We start from the raw sequence: 12,782 nt of genomic DNA, 5'->3' as shown, positions 1-12,782 counted from the left end.
GTTGAGAGTAGTTAAGTACCTGACTGTATAGGAAAACTAATTAATTCCTGGGACTTAATCACAGAGAGAATATTCTACAGTACTAAAACTGTCAGTCAGCAAACAAAATAAAAAAAATGATTGCTTTAAAATTACATAATTGACAGATGTCTTATACATCATTCTATACAATAACAGAAAAAACCTGCAGCCTTCTTTCATTCTGTTTCTTTGCTGAGAAAGGATTCTTTTTCTTTTTTTTTGTTCTCCAAATTATATAACCTACAATGGAAGGTAGTGGAACAGCTCAATTAGTACTGTTCTTTTAAACAACAGATAACCCAAGTACAAGCCCTATATATATTTTCTTTATTAATAAAAATTTCTTTACCGTAGATCAAGTCTTTTTACTTAAGCATACTATATTTTGCTTGTCAAGCATACCTTGGAACACATTACTGTTAAAGGGAAATGATGGTGAAGCAACTATTTTTTTCTTCCATATTTATCAAGTAAATTTACTTACAGACAATACTTCATAAAATAACTTCCATCAATATTAATCATATAAATATATTTTGAAGATCAAGGGGAACAGAGCACACAGCTAAGATAACTGAATTACCTTTGTCTTTTCACCAATAACATTTCTCTCCAGTTCAGCTATTTTTCTGTTTAGATGATCCAAAATTTCCTTCTCTTTCAGCAGCTCTGTTGTTTCAGATTTCTGTTCCCCATCCAAAAGGGCACATTCCATATCCAACTAGGAACACAAAACATCTTTCAGAAGCAGTCCAGATTCAGAAGAAATCTTGATACACATTATTTTCTGGGGGAAGGGGAGTGCGTTGGGGATTATTCACAAGAGAAGTATTTTAAAAAGAGGGGAGGGGGGAAAAATGTTTTACTGCCACAGAAGTTAAAAAGAGATCACAAATCTCAGAAGAAGTAAAATCGAAACACAAAATACTGCAAAATAAAGTCCAAACCAACTTTAGCTTGAAGATCCTTTTTTTCCCCAAACTACTTATTTTCTATCTCTTCTCTGTGCTCCCTTGTGTATGATACTGTACTGTCTCTGTGCCCAGCTCAGTCAGGAAACCCTTCTGGAACAGCTGTTCCTTTCCTGTTGCTGATAATTGGAGCAAGCAAAACCCAAATGCCTGGCCAGCTTAGTTTGCAACTGAGAGATTCCAGAAGTCAAGGGGGTGTCAACACACCCTTGCCACCATAAAGCCAAGGAGGTTTGAAAGGAAGTTGTCTCACTTCCTTTCTCTTGAAACAGTCATAGGAGATACCACCATAAAACTCCCAAGTGACACAAGGCATTTGGATCAGCTGAGTGGCCATTAGACAAGCAAGATTGTTCCAATTCCACTTAGGAGTGTAATGGTTACAGCTGGGGAACGCTAACCCGACCATCATATCCATCTCCCAGCTGGGGAAAAATAACCTTCATAACAGGAGACAGCCAGGTCTGTGATTCTGTGCCTAATCCTGGTGAAAATCACAGAATATGAAGGCTTCATACATCAGTGAGTTCCCCACGTACTCACTGGACCCATCAGACTTGTGCTATGTAGACATACGTAACAAGCAAGACATTCAAAACCAAAACATATTTCATACCTCCCTCGAGGATTCATCCATCTGGTCATTTAAATCTTTGATCTTCTGCTCAAGCTCTTCCAAGTTGTTTAGTATTACTATGCGCTCCTCCTCCAGCCGAACAAGCTCCTGCCTTCTTTGCTCATCACTGGTGCATTCTGGTATCTGCAGTTGCACACCACGAGAGGTTCTTTAGGAAAAGAGTTAAACGCTGTCTTTTCTTCCCCTCTTCATATAGTTTTCATTATAGACAAGTAGAGCACTACTGGTTTTGAACCCATTACACATCTCCCATCTACTGTATTGCTATTTCTATATTTAGAAGGTGTACAAGAGAAACAAACATGATACCTTACTTCCAGGCATTGGAATTAAATACTATACTTAACAGTAAATACTATTCATTCTAAAGGAATTACTAAAACTTAACCTTTGAAAATACTTTACGTGCTGTGCTATATAGGCGGTAAAAATCCAATTTTTCCCTTGTAAAAATAACGCAGATAGATGAAGATGCTTTTTATGTCAGCTGTTCATATAAGAGAGGCTAGGAGGTAGGATACGACATTTTTGTAACCAGCCATTAAGATGGGCAGGCTACATAAAATAAGGACAAAAGTTGGTTCTGTCGCCCCAGGCAGCGCTGAGGAAGTAGTACCCTTAATGTTCTTCTTTTCGTTGCCATTTACTTACCAGTAACTGTGCCAAGAATTGAACCACTTTATGAAGAAAATACCTGTGATCTTACAGTAGCAAATGCTAGATCAAGCAGATCATGCATTCTTCACATTTGCCTGACCCCAGGGGTTTGTGATCCAATTACTCTGGTAAGGCTGCTCGCTCATTGTCCCCAGGTCAGAATTAGAGGTGGGCTGTGTTCAGGGCTTCACAGTAACCACTGGACCACACAACCTTGCTCAAAAGCAACCTTGCTCTGCTACTGAATGGCTATTCTGAGAGCAGCCGTTTTATCCTGAACAAATCTGAGCTCGATATTTTAAAACAATGTACTGTGTTTCATTAACACAGTTCTTGCTTGCTACTGCTTTTCTAAAGGGCTTAGCAGAACACCCTTTACAATGAATGAATGAATGGTATTCCTTGATTTAGCAATAGTAATCCTAGCAGGAAAGCCTCTTTTTGTCCGGTCTCCTGTTCGGATAATGCTGACAAAACATCTTTGATTTCAACTTCCTAATAAGGATTTAAAATAGGATCTCTGACTCGCATGAAGAAAGCAGCAAATGGGAAAGAAATGCAAGACCACAGCAACTTGAAATGTCCTACTACCTTTTCAACATGGAAAGACCAAGTAAAGCCATAACAGCTTTCTATTCTATTTCTATACTGTGTTGAACGTTTCTGTTCAAAACAATTTCACACCAGAAGACTCGGCAGACAGATTTCCAGAGATAACCTTTTAGAGTAGAAAATGTTTTTCAACCACACCTCCTCCTTCTTCTACATGCACATACTTCTATTAAGTTGTAAGTTAAGCAGGATTTAAATACAATTCACATGTAAGCATGCTGGAGATCATACAGTGTGTAAATAACATCAAAGAGAAGAGAAACAAAGTATTTTGAAGGCATGAATTTGTTAAACAGGAACTTGCTTTTATAGCTTTGCTTGGTCTTATTATGCTCTTGATTCTAACTCTTGAATCCAGTTTTTAACATAATAATGTCTCTGGGACTTGCTGTGCTGCTGCTCTGGCACAGCAGAGCCTAGCAACTGACCCAAGGAAAGGAAAGACTCTTATCCCAGCCCAGGGAAGGCTCCTGCTGCTCTAGCAAGCAAATGGTTAGGAATGCTGTTAGTTCATTTTTTAAAGGACAACTTCTCTTCAGTAATGAAAACAGCAGTGTGAAGTGTACAGGAAAGGAGGTGCAGCTTATTAAATGCAGGAGCTGGGTTAGAGGGGCAGGAGGCTGGCTGCTGCCATGTGCCCCGAGAGACAACAGCTGATCCAACAAATGGCTCAAGTCCAACCCTGGGAAAGGAGACAGGACAGTAAATTCAGCTCAGGCAACAACCTTCCGTGTGACTGTTCTGGTTTGACAATGAGAAAACATGCTCCTCTTACAGAAGACAGGAGCCTCAGGTTGGAAGAAAACAGCAGAGCTTCCCTTCCCTCCTACAAGCCAGAATGATGCTATAAGCAGGGTTCCCAAAACCTTCCTTATTCAAGTAGCTATAATTGTTCAAGCAAATCCTTTTCTCCTGGAAAAACCTTAAACTCCTCCTGAACTGTACATCCCTCTGAGAAAAAAACAAACTTCCAGTACCATTAACTTCCACAAAATACAAAATAATGATGTGCTGGCTGCTACATTTTGCTGGCTATATTTTCTACACTTGCTGGCTTATAAAACTGTATGAGTTCTGAGATTAATTCTCATACCTAAGCCAGCCTAATCATTGTCCCTGCCGGGACAGTCTAGAGGAGGATTTCAAACAGCAAAGCCTGGTTTATACTCTCTACTTCTACAGAATGTTACCTTTGGTGTGATGCTTAGGTAGGATGACTCAGTGGCATCCTTCAGGAAGCTGGGAGCAGGAAAAGGTGGAGGCTTCCCACTTTCACTGAAGTGCTCATCAGCTCTCAGCCCCCTGGAGGGAAGGTAAGCAGCAGTGCCACGGCTGTGGTTGCTCAGCTCCGAGAAGTCTGAATCGCTTGCAGATGATTTCAAGTGGCTTCTGAACTTCGTTTCCAGATTCATCTGGGAGTCTTCGAACACTGAATCCTCGTCAGAAAGCTGAAGTTTTTCGAGTTCTTTGTTAATTTTTTGAACATCAGCAACTGTGGTAGCTGCAGCAGGGTTGCTGTCAGATTTGGAGTATTCTGCACACAGATTGAGGATTGTCTCGAGCCGCTGTCGCTCCTAGTTTAAAAAAAGATAACAGCACTGAGTGTCACATGTGAGCTAAAGATGAAGTGAAAAATAAAATTTTGCTGGGTTTTTTTGTTTTGTTCGGGTTGAGTTTTTGTTTGTTTGTTTTGAGTTGGTTTTTTTTCAGAGTGAAGGATTAAAGTCCATGTAAAGTCGATCTCCCACTTACAGAACATAAACATAGATACATAAATAAATTACAGTGCAAGTGACGAATCAAAGTTAACATGGAAGAATAATTAAAAAATATTAAAATGTTCTGCACTGGAAAGATAAATAAGTATTAGGACATATTTAAGTAGCTATTAATTTCTGTGAAATGTACTTTTAAATTTTTTATTCAGGTTGTTGTCTCCACACCCCATTTGTACATACACATGTCAAGTGATCTCACTGTGTAAATCACAGGGTTCCACTTCACACTTACGCTATATTCCTACCAAGCTGCAAAATCTAGCACAGATTTTCCATGAACTCACTCATTCCTGACTTTTTTGGATTTTTTTCCATTTTGTTAACTACGATTCCCTTTTTTGAGAGAATTAGTCCACATTTTGAAACTCACAGTTTTAGGAGCATTAAGAGAAAACTCAGACATCGCATCTATAATACAACAGCTGTTAAATGCACAGAATGGGGGAAATCTTTATGTAACAGTTTATTCAAATTCCCTATGGATTCATACCAACATTTCAAACATGAGACTCTGAATAGCTGTGCCAGTTTAACTTGATGTGCTTCAAGTTGCTATAAACATTTAATTCCTATAGGATTTCTAGATCTCTATGATACTGTTTAAAAACTATCAGAAAGCTATATTTGTTTTATGTTACTGTATGCACAGCTTCCTCTAACTTCTATTTCAGATGGAATTTTTTTACCCTTTTGTTTTTAAGAGGTAATGATTTTATGGAATTTCACGTTACCTTTGCTAACCAAAAAGTAAATAAAAAATTGCTTACCATAAGCCTATTGAAAATTTTTCTGGAAAAAAGACCACTGTGAGAGTTCCAAGCTTGGCATTAATACCTGCACTAATGATGTCATTTCTGATTTCTAGGAAATCCTTCTTACTTTTAGTAGTATTTAAAAAGAAATCAAAAAAACCCAACAGCCTCAGCCTCCTTCCCCGGGAACCACTCCAGACATGTTTGCTTTCCAAGCTCTACCTGGCATTAGATTTGCAAACAGGATTTGCAAAGCAGCTACTTCTGACAGCCCTAACACTTCCTATGCCCAACAGCAAGTGATTACAAGGATCAAGCAAAGCAGTTGGGGCAACACACTGCCTGCCCTTTTCCCCACAGCAAGCCACTGGACTGCATGAAAATTTAACACTGGTTTACAAGCACCCAGCTCTTTATACAGCTACCAAGAGATTAGCCGGTTGTACGCGCCACATGTTCGCATCACCCCACATCACCCGCAGTTAAGAGCTCTGTTTCTGAGCTGGAGAACCCATCTGAACCCACCCGTTTCCAAGCACTACCCAAACAAGAGAGCGCTGCGAGAGAGAAATTTTGCCTTTGGGTAGCTTATTCCCAGGTTGCCACTGCAGGTTTCCTCTGAAGCCTCCTGAAGCACCAGCAGAGACGAGCCGCTGAAATAACGGAGCCCGGGGCAGCAATTGCAAGCTTCTATTTTCCACAAAATAATCCAGCAGATTCTGCAGTCATCCTTCAACCCCAAATGACTGACATAATTATAACTCTCAAAAGCCTTGTTCCCTCCAGGCAACTACTGCCAGACCCTAAGACTCTTCCCTTACCCCTCCAACACCACTGTCCTCCCTCTTACTAAGTCGTTTGGCCACGCAACCCAATTCCTAAAGCGCTGAGCAAGTGCTGGCTGGGACTGCCAGTAATTATGCAGCTCTCCCTGTTGTGACGGCATCGGGCCTCTCATAATGGTGATAGACAGGAAACATGGCATCAGGACATGAGGTCCCATCCTTCCCTGCAACAACAGGCTGTATCAGGTTACTCCATGTTAAACCTCCATCCCGTTGGTAATAAATAATAGGAAATGGTAAATTTCAAAGAGGGGCCCCTGCTCACCCCAGCTGAAGTGCTCAGGTGAGGGGCTTTCATTGCAAACCTGCCCTTTGCTGAGCAGTCCGGAACAAAAAGGGATTTCTTTTTCCCCCGAGTCTCAGATGCTCAGAAAAAGCTTAAAAATTGCAGGAAAACCTCTGTCAGTCTTCAAAAAATTCCTGATGAGCTTTCAGACACATTACAGAAATACTGATATCTCTCACTTCTATTTTGACATGTGCTGAGAAGCTTACGGACAGGAAGCTCTGTGGTTATTTTATACGCTCTATTCTCATCATTTCATCTCAGTCAACTCATTCCAGCTCCAGCACACCTGCATTTAACTGTTTCCAAAATAAATTTCTCAGTGAAGCAGCAAGCTAGGAAAGTACTCCTGCAAAGAGAAGTGCAGAAGGAGTAGCCAATGGAAAATCCAGTCAACAATTTTACAAGAAATACAAAACAAGTTATTTGTGATGCTGAACACAGCAGAGGGGAAGAAAAAAGGGGGAAAAAAAGGAAAAAAAAAGGTATGTAAAAGCAGGAATGGGTTTAAAATTTCCTCTGGTGGGAGGGAGGAGTGTTGAATCAAGTCTTATAAGCCTGCCAGTGTATTTCCCCATAAAATGTTCTTTCTAACAGACTAAAACACGTCTGTGTATTTTCTGTGGTTCTCTTCACCTTCCACAAAAAGAGGTAACTTGTGTGCTTTCTGCCTGAGCAGTTTCACTACTCCTGGCTTTGAGAAAGCTACACATCACCTATGGTTGGCTGCAAATTTAGGTGCTGAAGGAGAAGGGTGGGATAAGGAGATAATAACTCTCTTCTGCTATTGATTAACAATGACATTAAGAGACATCCCTGGCACACTGTTAAAAGAAATTTCCAAAACAGCAGAGATAAATATCCCACTTTTTTAACAGTAACCAAGAGATGATTCTCGGATTTGTTCATCTGCTGCATTCACGTTTATGAATTTTACAAATGCGTAGAGGGGATGCTATATCTAGACATCAAGGCAAGACTTAGTTAATCAGCTGTGGCAAGCAAGAAGCTTTTTAGATAAGTGCCATTAGCAACTGAAAAACTTCACATTTCATTAAAAATACATGTGCAGTCTATCCCTTGTGGCAAACACTAACATGAATTACAGCTAGTCCATGCAGCCAGGTTTCCTTTGCCTGAAGAAAGTGACTGTTGCTCTATTCAGCTACCAAAGAACAGCACTTTTCTACTGTTGCTGATGCAGATAACCAGCCACCTTCTCAGCAAAGGCTTGGAGCAGCAGCTAGTCAAAAAGGATGGTGGAGAAAGAGGTAGAGAGACTGGGGAAGAGAACAGCAGAAACTCCACAAACTTTCTTTCTTACAGATACATTCAGTGCCCCAGAGACAAGAGGCAGGAGAAGCTTTCTCTTTTCTTCCTGCATTTCTCAGGAGCTTATTTCAAAGCTAAACTTTACCTGGGACTTATAACAGTTTGCCAACTGTTCTTCCCTCCAGTTTGCACCAGTTTCTCACTCCAGCCTCATTTATTTTCTCACTTTCAGTCCTTGTTTCGCTATAGTTAGTGTTTTGGCTCTGAGGTTACCACTAACAGCACAGAATTCAGAAGAAGCGCCTGTATTTCGTGTCTGTCTCTCACAGGCAGCCTTTGACAGCAGAGGCACCTGCACAGCGAGCTTGTGGAAAGACCAGCCCAGATCACAGCAAAGGACTGGGTGTGCCTCGTCCTTACCTTCCCAGTACAGGCACAGCAGAAACAGACTGGTAAAAGCAGAAGAGATCGGTGGCACAGGGTAGAGACAGCCTCCAGGGAGGAGCTGAGCAGATGACTTCCTGCAGAATTAGCTCCTATATCTGCAGCCATGTATTTGGCTCCTGAGGGAATGCCATCAGCTTCCAAAATAACAGCGTTGTTCAGCACAGAACTTTTGTCCCTACAGTACCTATGCAGATGTTCCTTTTCAAATCACACTGAAGGCAAGAGCCTCAAGACTAGAGCTGCACGGCAGTATTTAGGTTCTGTAAATGAGAATAGGTCTCCTGAAATTGATTTCTTCCTGGCCCATACTGTTAGTGTGCATAAAACATAGCTGCAAAAATTATGCATATGTAATCCACACTTTGGCTTATTAAAGATCCCACAGAAATGTTTTACAACACAATTGAAACTGAATGTTCCTGAAAAGTTATGGAGTCATCAATATTAGTTATATTCTGCAGGGGGGTTTATCCTATTATACAACACTTTTTCAATTTCAAAACTAAACTGATGTTAAGTAGCTATTCTGTAACACTACAGAGACGGTCAAATACCAGTGGTGTGAAAAATTAACTTGAAGGTAGCCTTTGTCTACTTGGCTGGGGTTCCTATAAGAGTTAATCACTTACAGTTTTACATACAGCTTGGGTACTTTATGCTTAAAGACATAGTACTGATATAAATTTATAAAACATGTATATGATGTTTTCCACAAGCTGTATGGGAGATTTACATAAGCTCTATTAACCATGATTTTAAAGCAGTATCATGTTGAAAACTCAGAAATATTTTAATTTCATTTTCCCTTCACAACGAGCACATCTTACTAAACTGTAATCCGCCAATGCAAACCAGGCACAGGGATATTCTGTATTATTCCCTACTTCTAAATTAACTAATGAAATTCGGTTCTCTTCTGACTGTGAAAAAGTGGACTATGGAATAAGCTCTGTGAATTTTATTACTGCTTGTTCAGGCATTGATAAACTGAAATCTCTCCCAGTACAACTCCTGCATCCAGTAAAACCTCCTTAACAAGCATATGTTTACAGATCCATACAGACAGCTGGCCTAGGAAGGCCTCACACAATCAGTACACATGTAATTTTTAAGTACCTACCACCATCTAGAGGAAATACGTTGTACTGCCTAAAAACCAGCGGTAGAAAATTCAGCTTCAGTGCTATTCAAATGAGCGGCTATCAAAGAAAACAGATGGCCTTTAATATCTACCCAGCTATGTTGCCTGTGCTGTTCCACCCCTGACCTCCCCAGGGCTGAAGAGAAAGACTGCCTTTCAGTTCCAGCAGCAACCACAACTGGGCTTTCATCTCAGATAGGAAAAAAAGAGTGAGATTTCCTCTCTAAATTAAAAAAAAAAAAAAATTAAAAAATCAATAGCTAATTGAATCGCAGTGAATATTATTAGATCAGAGTGATAATTTTTTCCCTTGTTTATAAGGCTCCTGGGCTATCATCAGCAATAGCTCCTCTCACTTCTACTTGCATACAGCTTGTATAAACATCCCTACACCAAGACGCAATGTCCGGTCAGCTGAGCTGGAGAGGAAGCAGAAGCAGATCATGACCCAACAGCCTGATGCCTGTGCCAGCTCCAGGAGCAACCCCATGCTGTCCCACCTGCTCCCATAGCCCATCAGCCCCCAGCAGTAATGCCAGAGGGATGGCAGCCATGAGAATTCCAGTTCCTCCCACTCTTCAAGTCACAGAGGAACACGCTGGCAAAACAGAAATGGCATCAGTCTTCAGCTAGCTTGAGTGAACCCAGCCTAGAAAGCAAATCTAGAGAAGGTGATAGGGAAAAACACCAAATCCTACCCAAGTACATACATGCCTTCTATGTTTGGTGCACAGAAACAAAATACAACTCAGACTTTTAAAATATGTTTTTAAGAAAAAAATCTTGCATATTTTCACTATTTGTACCTTTTTTCTAAAATTTATTCTCTGTTTATTTATTTGGGCGATGACAGCAGGTAGTTTGGTTTCATATGCAGGCTGTAGCAGCAGCTCAAAGCACAAACTTCCAGAGGAGCCTCTGTCACTTAAAAAGCAAACTAAGCACAAGTAAAACTCATAGAATAATTTATACGGAAAAGAAAAAGAAAACAAGGTAAAGTAAACAGCAGAGCTCAAGGGCAGATACTACGTCAGATTACAATAAGTGCATAGATTTTACTACCCAAAAAAATCCAGAAGTAAATAGCAGCTATCAAACACAATGCTCCCAAACCACCCTGTGCAAGCACCATAGCTACAGAGGCAGTGCTGGTGCAAACAAAGATATTCTCCACTTCATATCTGAGCCATAGAGCAGTCTAGTCCTCTAAAAAGGCTTATGTTTCTGATGGAGTTGCCTGAATAGTCTTACATGGTTCTTCTGCCTACCTTGCTTCAAAAACCCAGTATGGAAGAGTCTGACACTTGTGCACAGAGGGACTACATTTCCCCTGCCATTTACCTACCAGCTACTCAACCTGAACTTTTAGACAGCACTGAAAGCTCAGAGCACACAGTTTTGATATCCACGAGTGCTTGTTTAGTTGGGGTTTTTTATTCACACCTTCCCCCACCGCTCAAAAAAGAGAGACCTGAACAGATATGGATCTCTGACCTTTGTCTAACCTTTGTCCATGTACAGGCAAGGGCAAACAAAACTCTTCTTTGGAAGCTTAGGCTGAATATATCAAGTCCCTGTTTGGACAGATCCCTGACTGTCCTTTGGGCAGGGATTTACATAGAAGGACAAAAATAAAACCAAAACAGGAAAACGGGACAGGCCTTAATGTACAAAGTGCTAATGTGTGGATTTCTTTTTAATATATATTTTTACTTCTCAGCGATCTAAAAACCTGTTCATGGTGTTTTTCAGACTCTCAAATCATTGGAAAAGGGCATTCTCCTCTTCTACCAGATAGCTCTAACAAGGGGAAAAAAAAGGTATTGAGGAGGATCTTGAGTATAAGATGAACTCAAGCAGAAGGAGGCTCCTTCATGTTCAAATTATATGCAACACACAAAACATCATTTTTTTTCCATGCTTGGAAACACAGTATGCAAATTCTCTTTTTAAAGAATCAGGACTTGAAGGAAGTACTATTCAGCAAGAGAAGAAATATTGGCGGGGTGGGAGAGGATGTAGCCACTACATCCAAATGTAAAATCAGAATTTTACCATTACCAAATAGTGAAACAACCCTGTATCTTTCATCCCTCACCACAAATTCAAAAAAAAAAAAAAAAAAAAAAAAAGGCAAGCTGTTCTCTTTGAAATACAAATACGTTACTTTTATGACTTTTATCTCAGGTTTTACAGCATGACTGTCTGGAAAACCTTCTGATAAGAAGCAAAGAAGAAATCACCACGTCGTATACACAAAATACCAGGACTAGGGAGAAGGAAGGAGATTTCTGAAAGGAGCAGAGGAACAGCAGGACAAAGGCAGCAAGAAGAGAGAGAAACAACCCATCACCATTTCTGCTGATGGTTCCCAAAACCTTTCCGAAGCCATCCAGCCGTTTCCACTCACAGCTAGTCCTTCTCACCCTGGGGAGCCCAGTCCCTGCTCCTGAGAAGCTGCAGCTTCAAGGGGAGCCAGCAGAGGTTCTGGGGGGCAAAGCAGGGCAGGGGTGCACACACCCTGACACTCATGGAGCGTGAAAGGGGCAGTGCCTGCCACCCTCTCACACTCATGCCTCAACTCCACAGCCCTGGTTTTGAGCAGGCAAAGATGAACACTTTCACATCTTGCAAACAACAGTGTGTACCTCATAAACTACAGTGCTGAGTGGGTTAGGGATGAAAAGGAAGGCTCCTGCCTGTTTAACAGGTTCCTCACCAACTTGCATCAAGGACATCAGTGAGACAGTGCAGGGGAGATATCTGAATGGGTTCCAATTCTTTAGCTGAACCTGTTCACTCGTGCGATTCGAGATGGGAACAGTGGCCCTGCACAGGTACTGGGTCATTGCTAGTGGCCCTTTACAGGCAGCCCCTGCTCCCACATTCCCACTACCCCTGCATTCTGCCTCCCCACGGCTTTTCACCCCCAGTCTACCCAGGAAGTGAATTCTCCTGCAGCCTTAGTGTCTGTATGCAAACTAGACAGGTTTTGCTCAAATTCATAATTTGAATTAAAGCACAAAAATGTAAAGTTAATGTCTCCAATCTAAGACTCAGGAATATCAACTGGCCCATCTGTTTTTATGTGGATGATAAAATCAGGAAATACCAATGCATGATAACAGGGTCAGGGACTCCTGGAGCAACTTAGAAAACCTTTTTGAAGAACTACTAAGTATTCCTCCAGAGACAGTTTCAATAAGAAGCTGTTTCAAAGATCTTTCTTTGCTCTGAAGACCTTTCTACTTTTCCTACTCAAAAGTTGTTTCTGTAATACATAAATTACATTTTACTACCAAGTTTAATCCCAAACTGAAGCAGCATGCACTGCTGCTTTGACTAGAGGCAAAGAAAGAAACC

The 12,782-nt window shown here is 40.9% G+C and overlaps 1 protein-coding gene across 9 annotated transcripts in view; it reads right to left on the bottom strand.

The window, feature by feature from the left end:
• PHLDB2 (pleckstrin homology like domain family B member 2) overlaps positions 1-12,782 on the bottom strand; it is an 81,630-nt gene that overhangs the window by 39,910 nt on the left and 28,938 nt on the right. For 8 of the 9 annotated variants that reach the window (XM_032679620.1, XM_032679619.1, XM_032679624.1 and 5 more), the window contains 3 exons: positions 4,089-4,472; positions 1,609-1,752; positions 605-742 (listed from right to left, as the gene is read on the bottom strand). In XM_032679620.1, the coding sequence (XP_032535511.1) occupies positions 605-742; positions 1,609-1,752; positions 4,089-4,472 (666 nt within the window). Of the gene's footprint in view, positions 1-604; positions 743-1,608; positions 1,753-4,088; positions 4,473-5,443; positions 5,466-6,249; positions 6,309-12,782 lie in introns of those variants that run through there. The other variant, XM_032679628.1, reaches the window with a different exon arrangement.

The sequence above is a fragment of the Chiroxiphia lanceolata genome, chromosome 2 (assembly GCF_009829145.1).
Source record: "Chiroxiphia lanceolata isolate bChiLan1 chromosome 2, bChiLan1.pri, whole genome shotgun sequence".
NCBI classification, from domain to species: domain Eukaryota; kingdom Metazoa; phylum Chordata; class Aves; order Passeriformes; family Pipridae; genus Chiroxiphia; species Chiroxiphia lanceolata.
The sequence above is the reverse complement of the archived record's forward strand: the minus strand, read 5'-3'. Positions and strand labels throughout refer to the sequence as shown.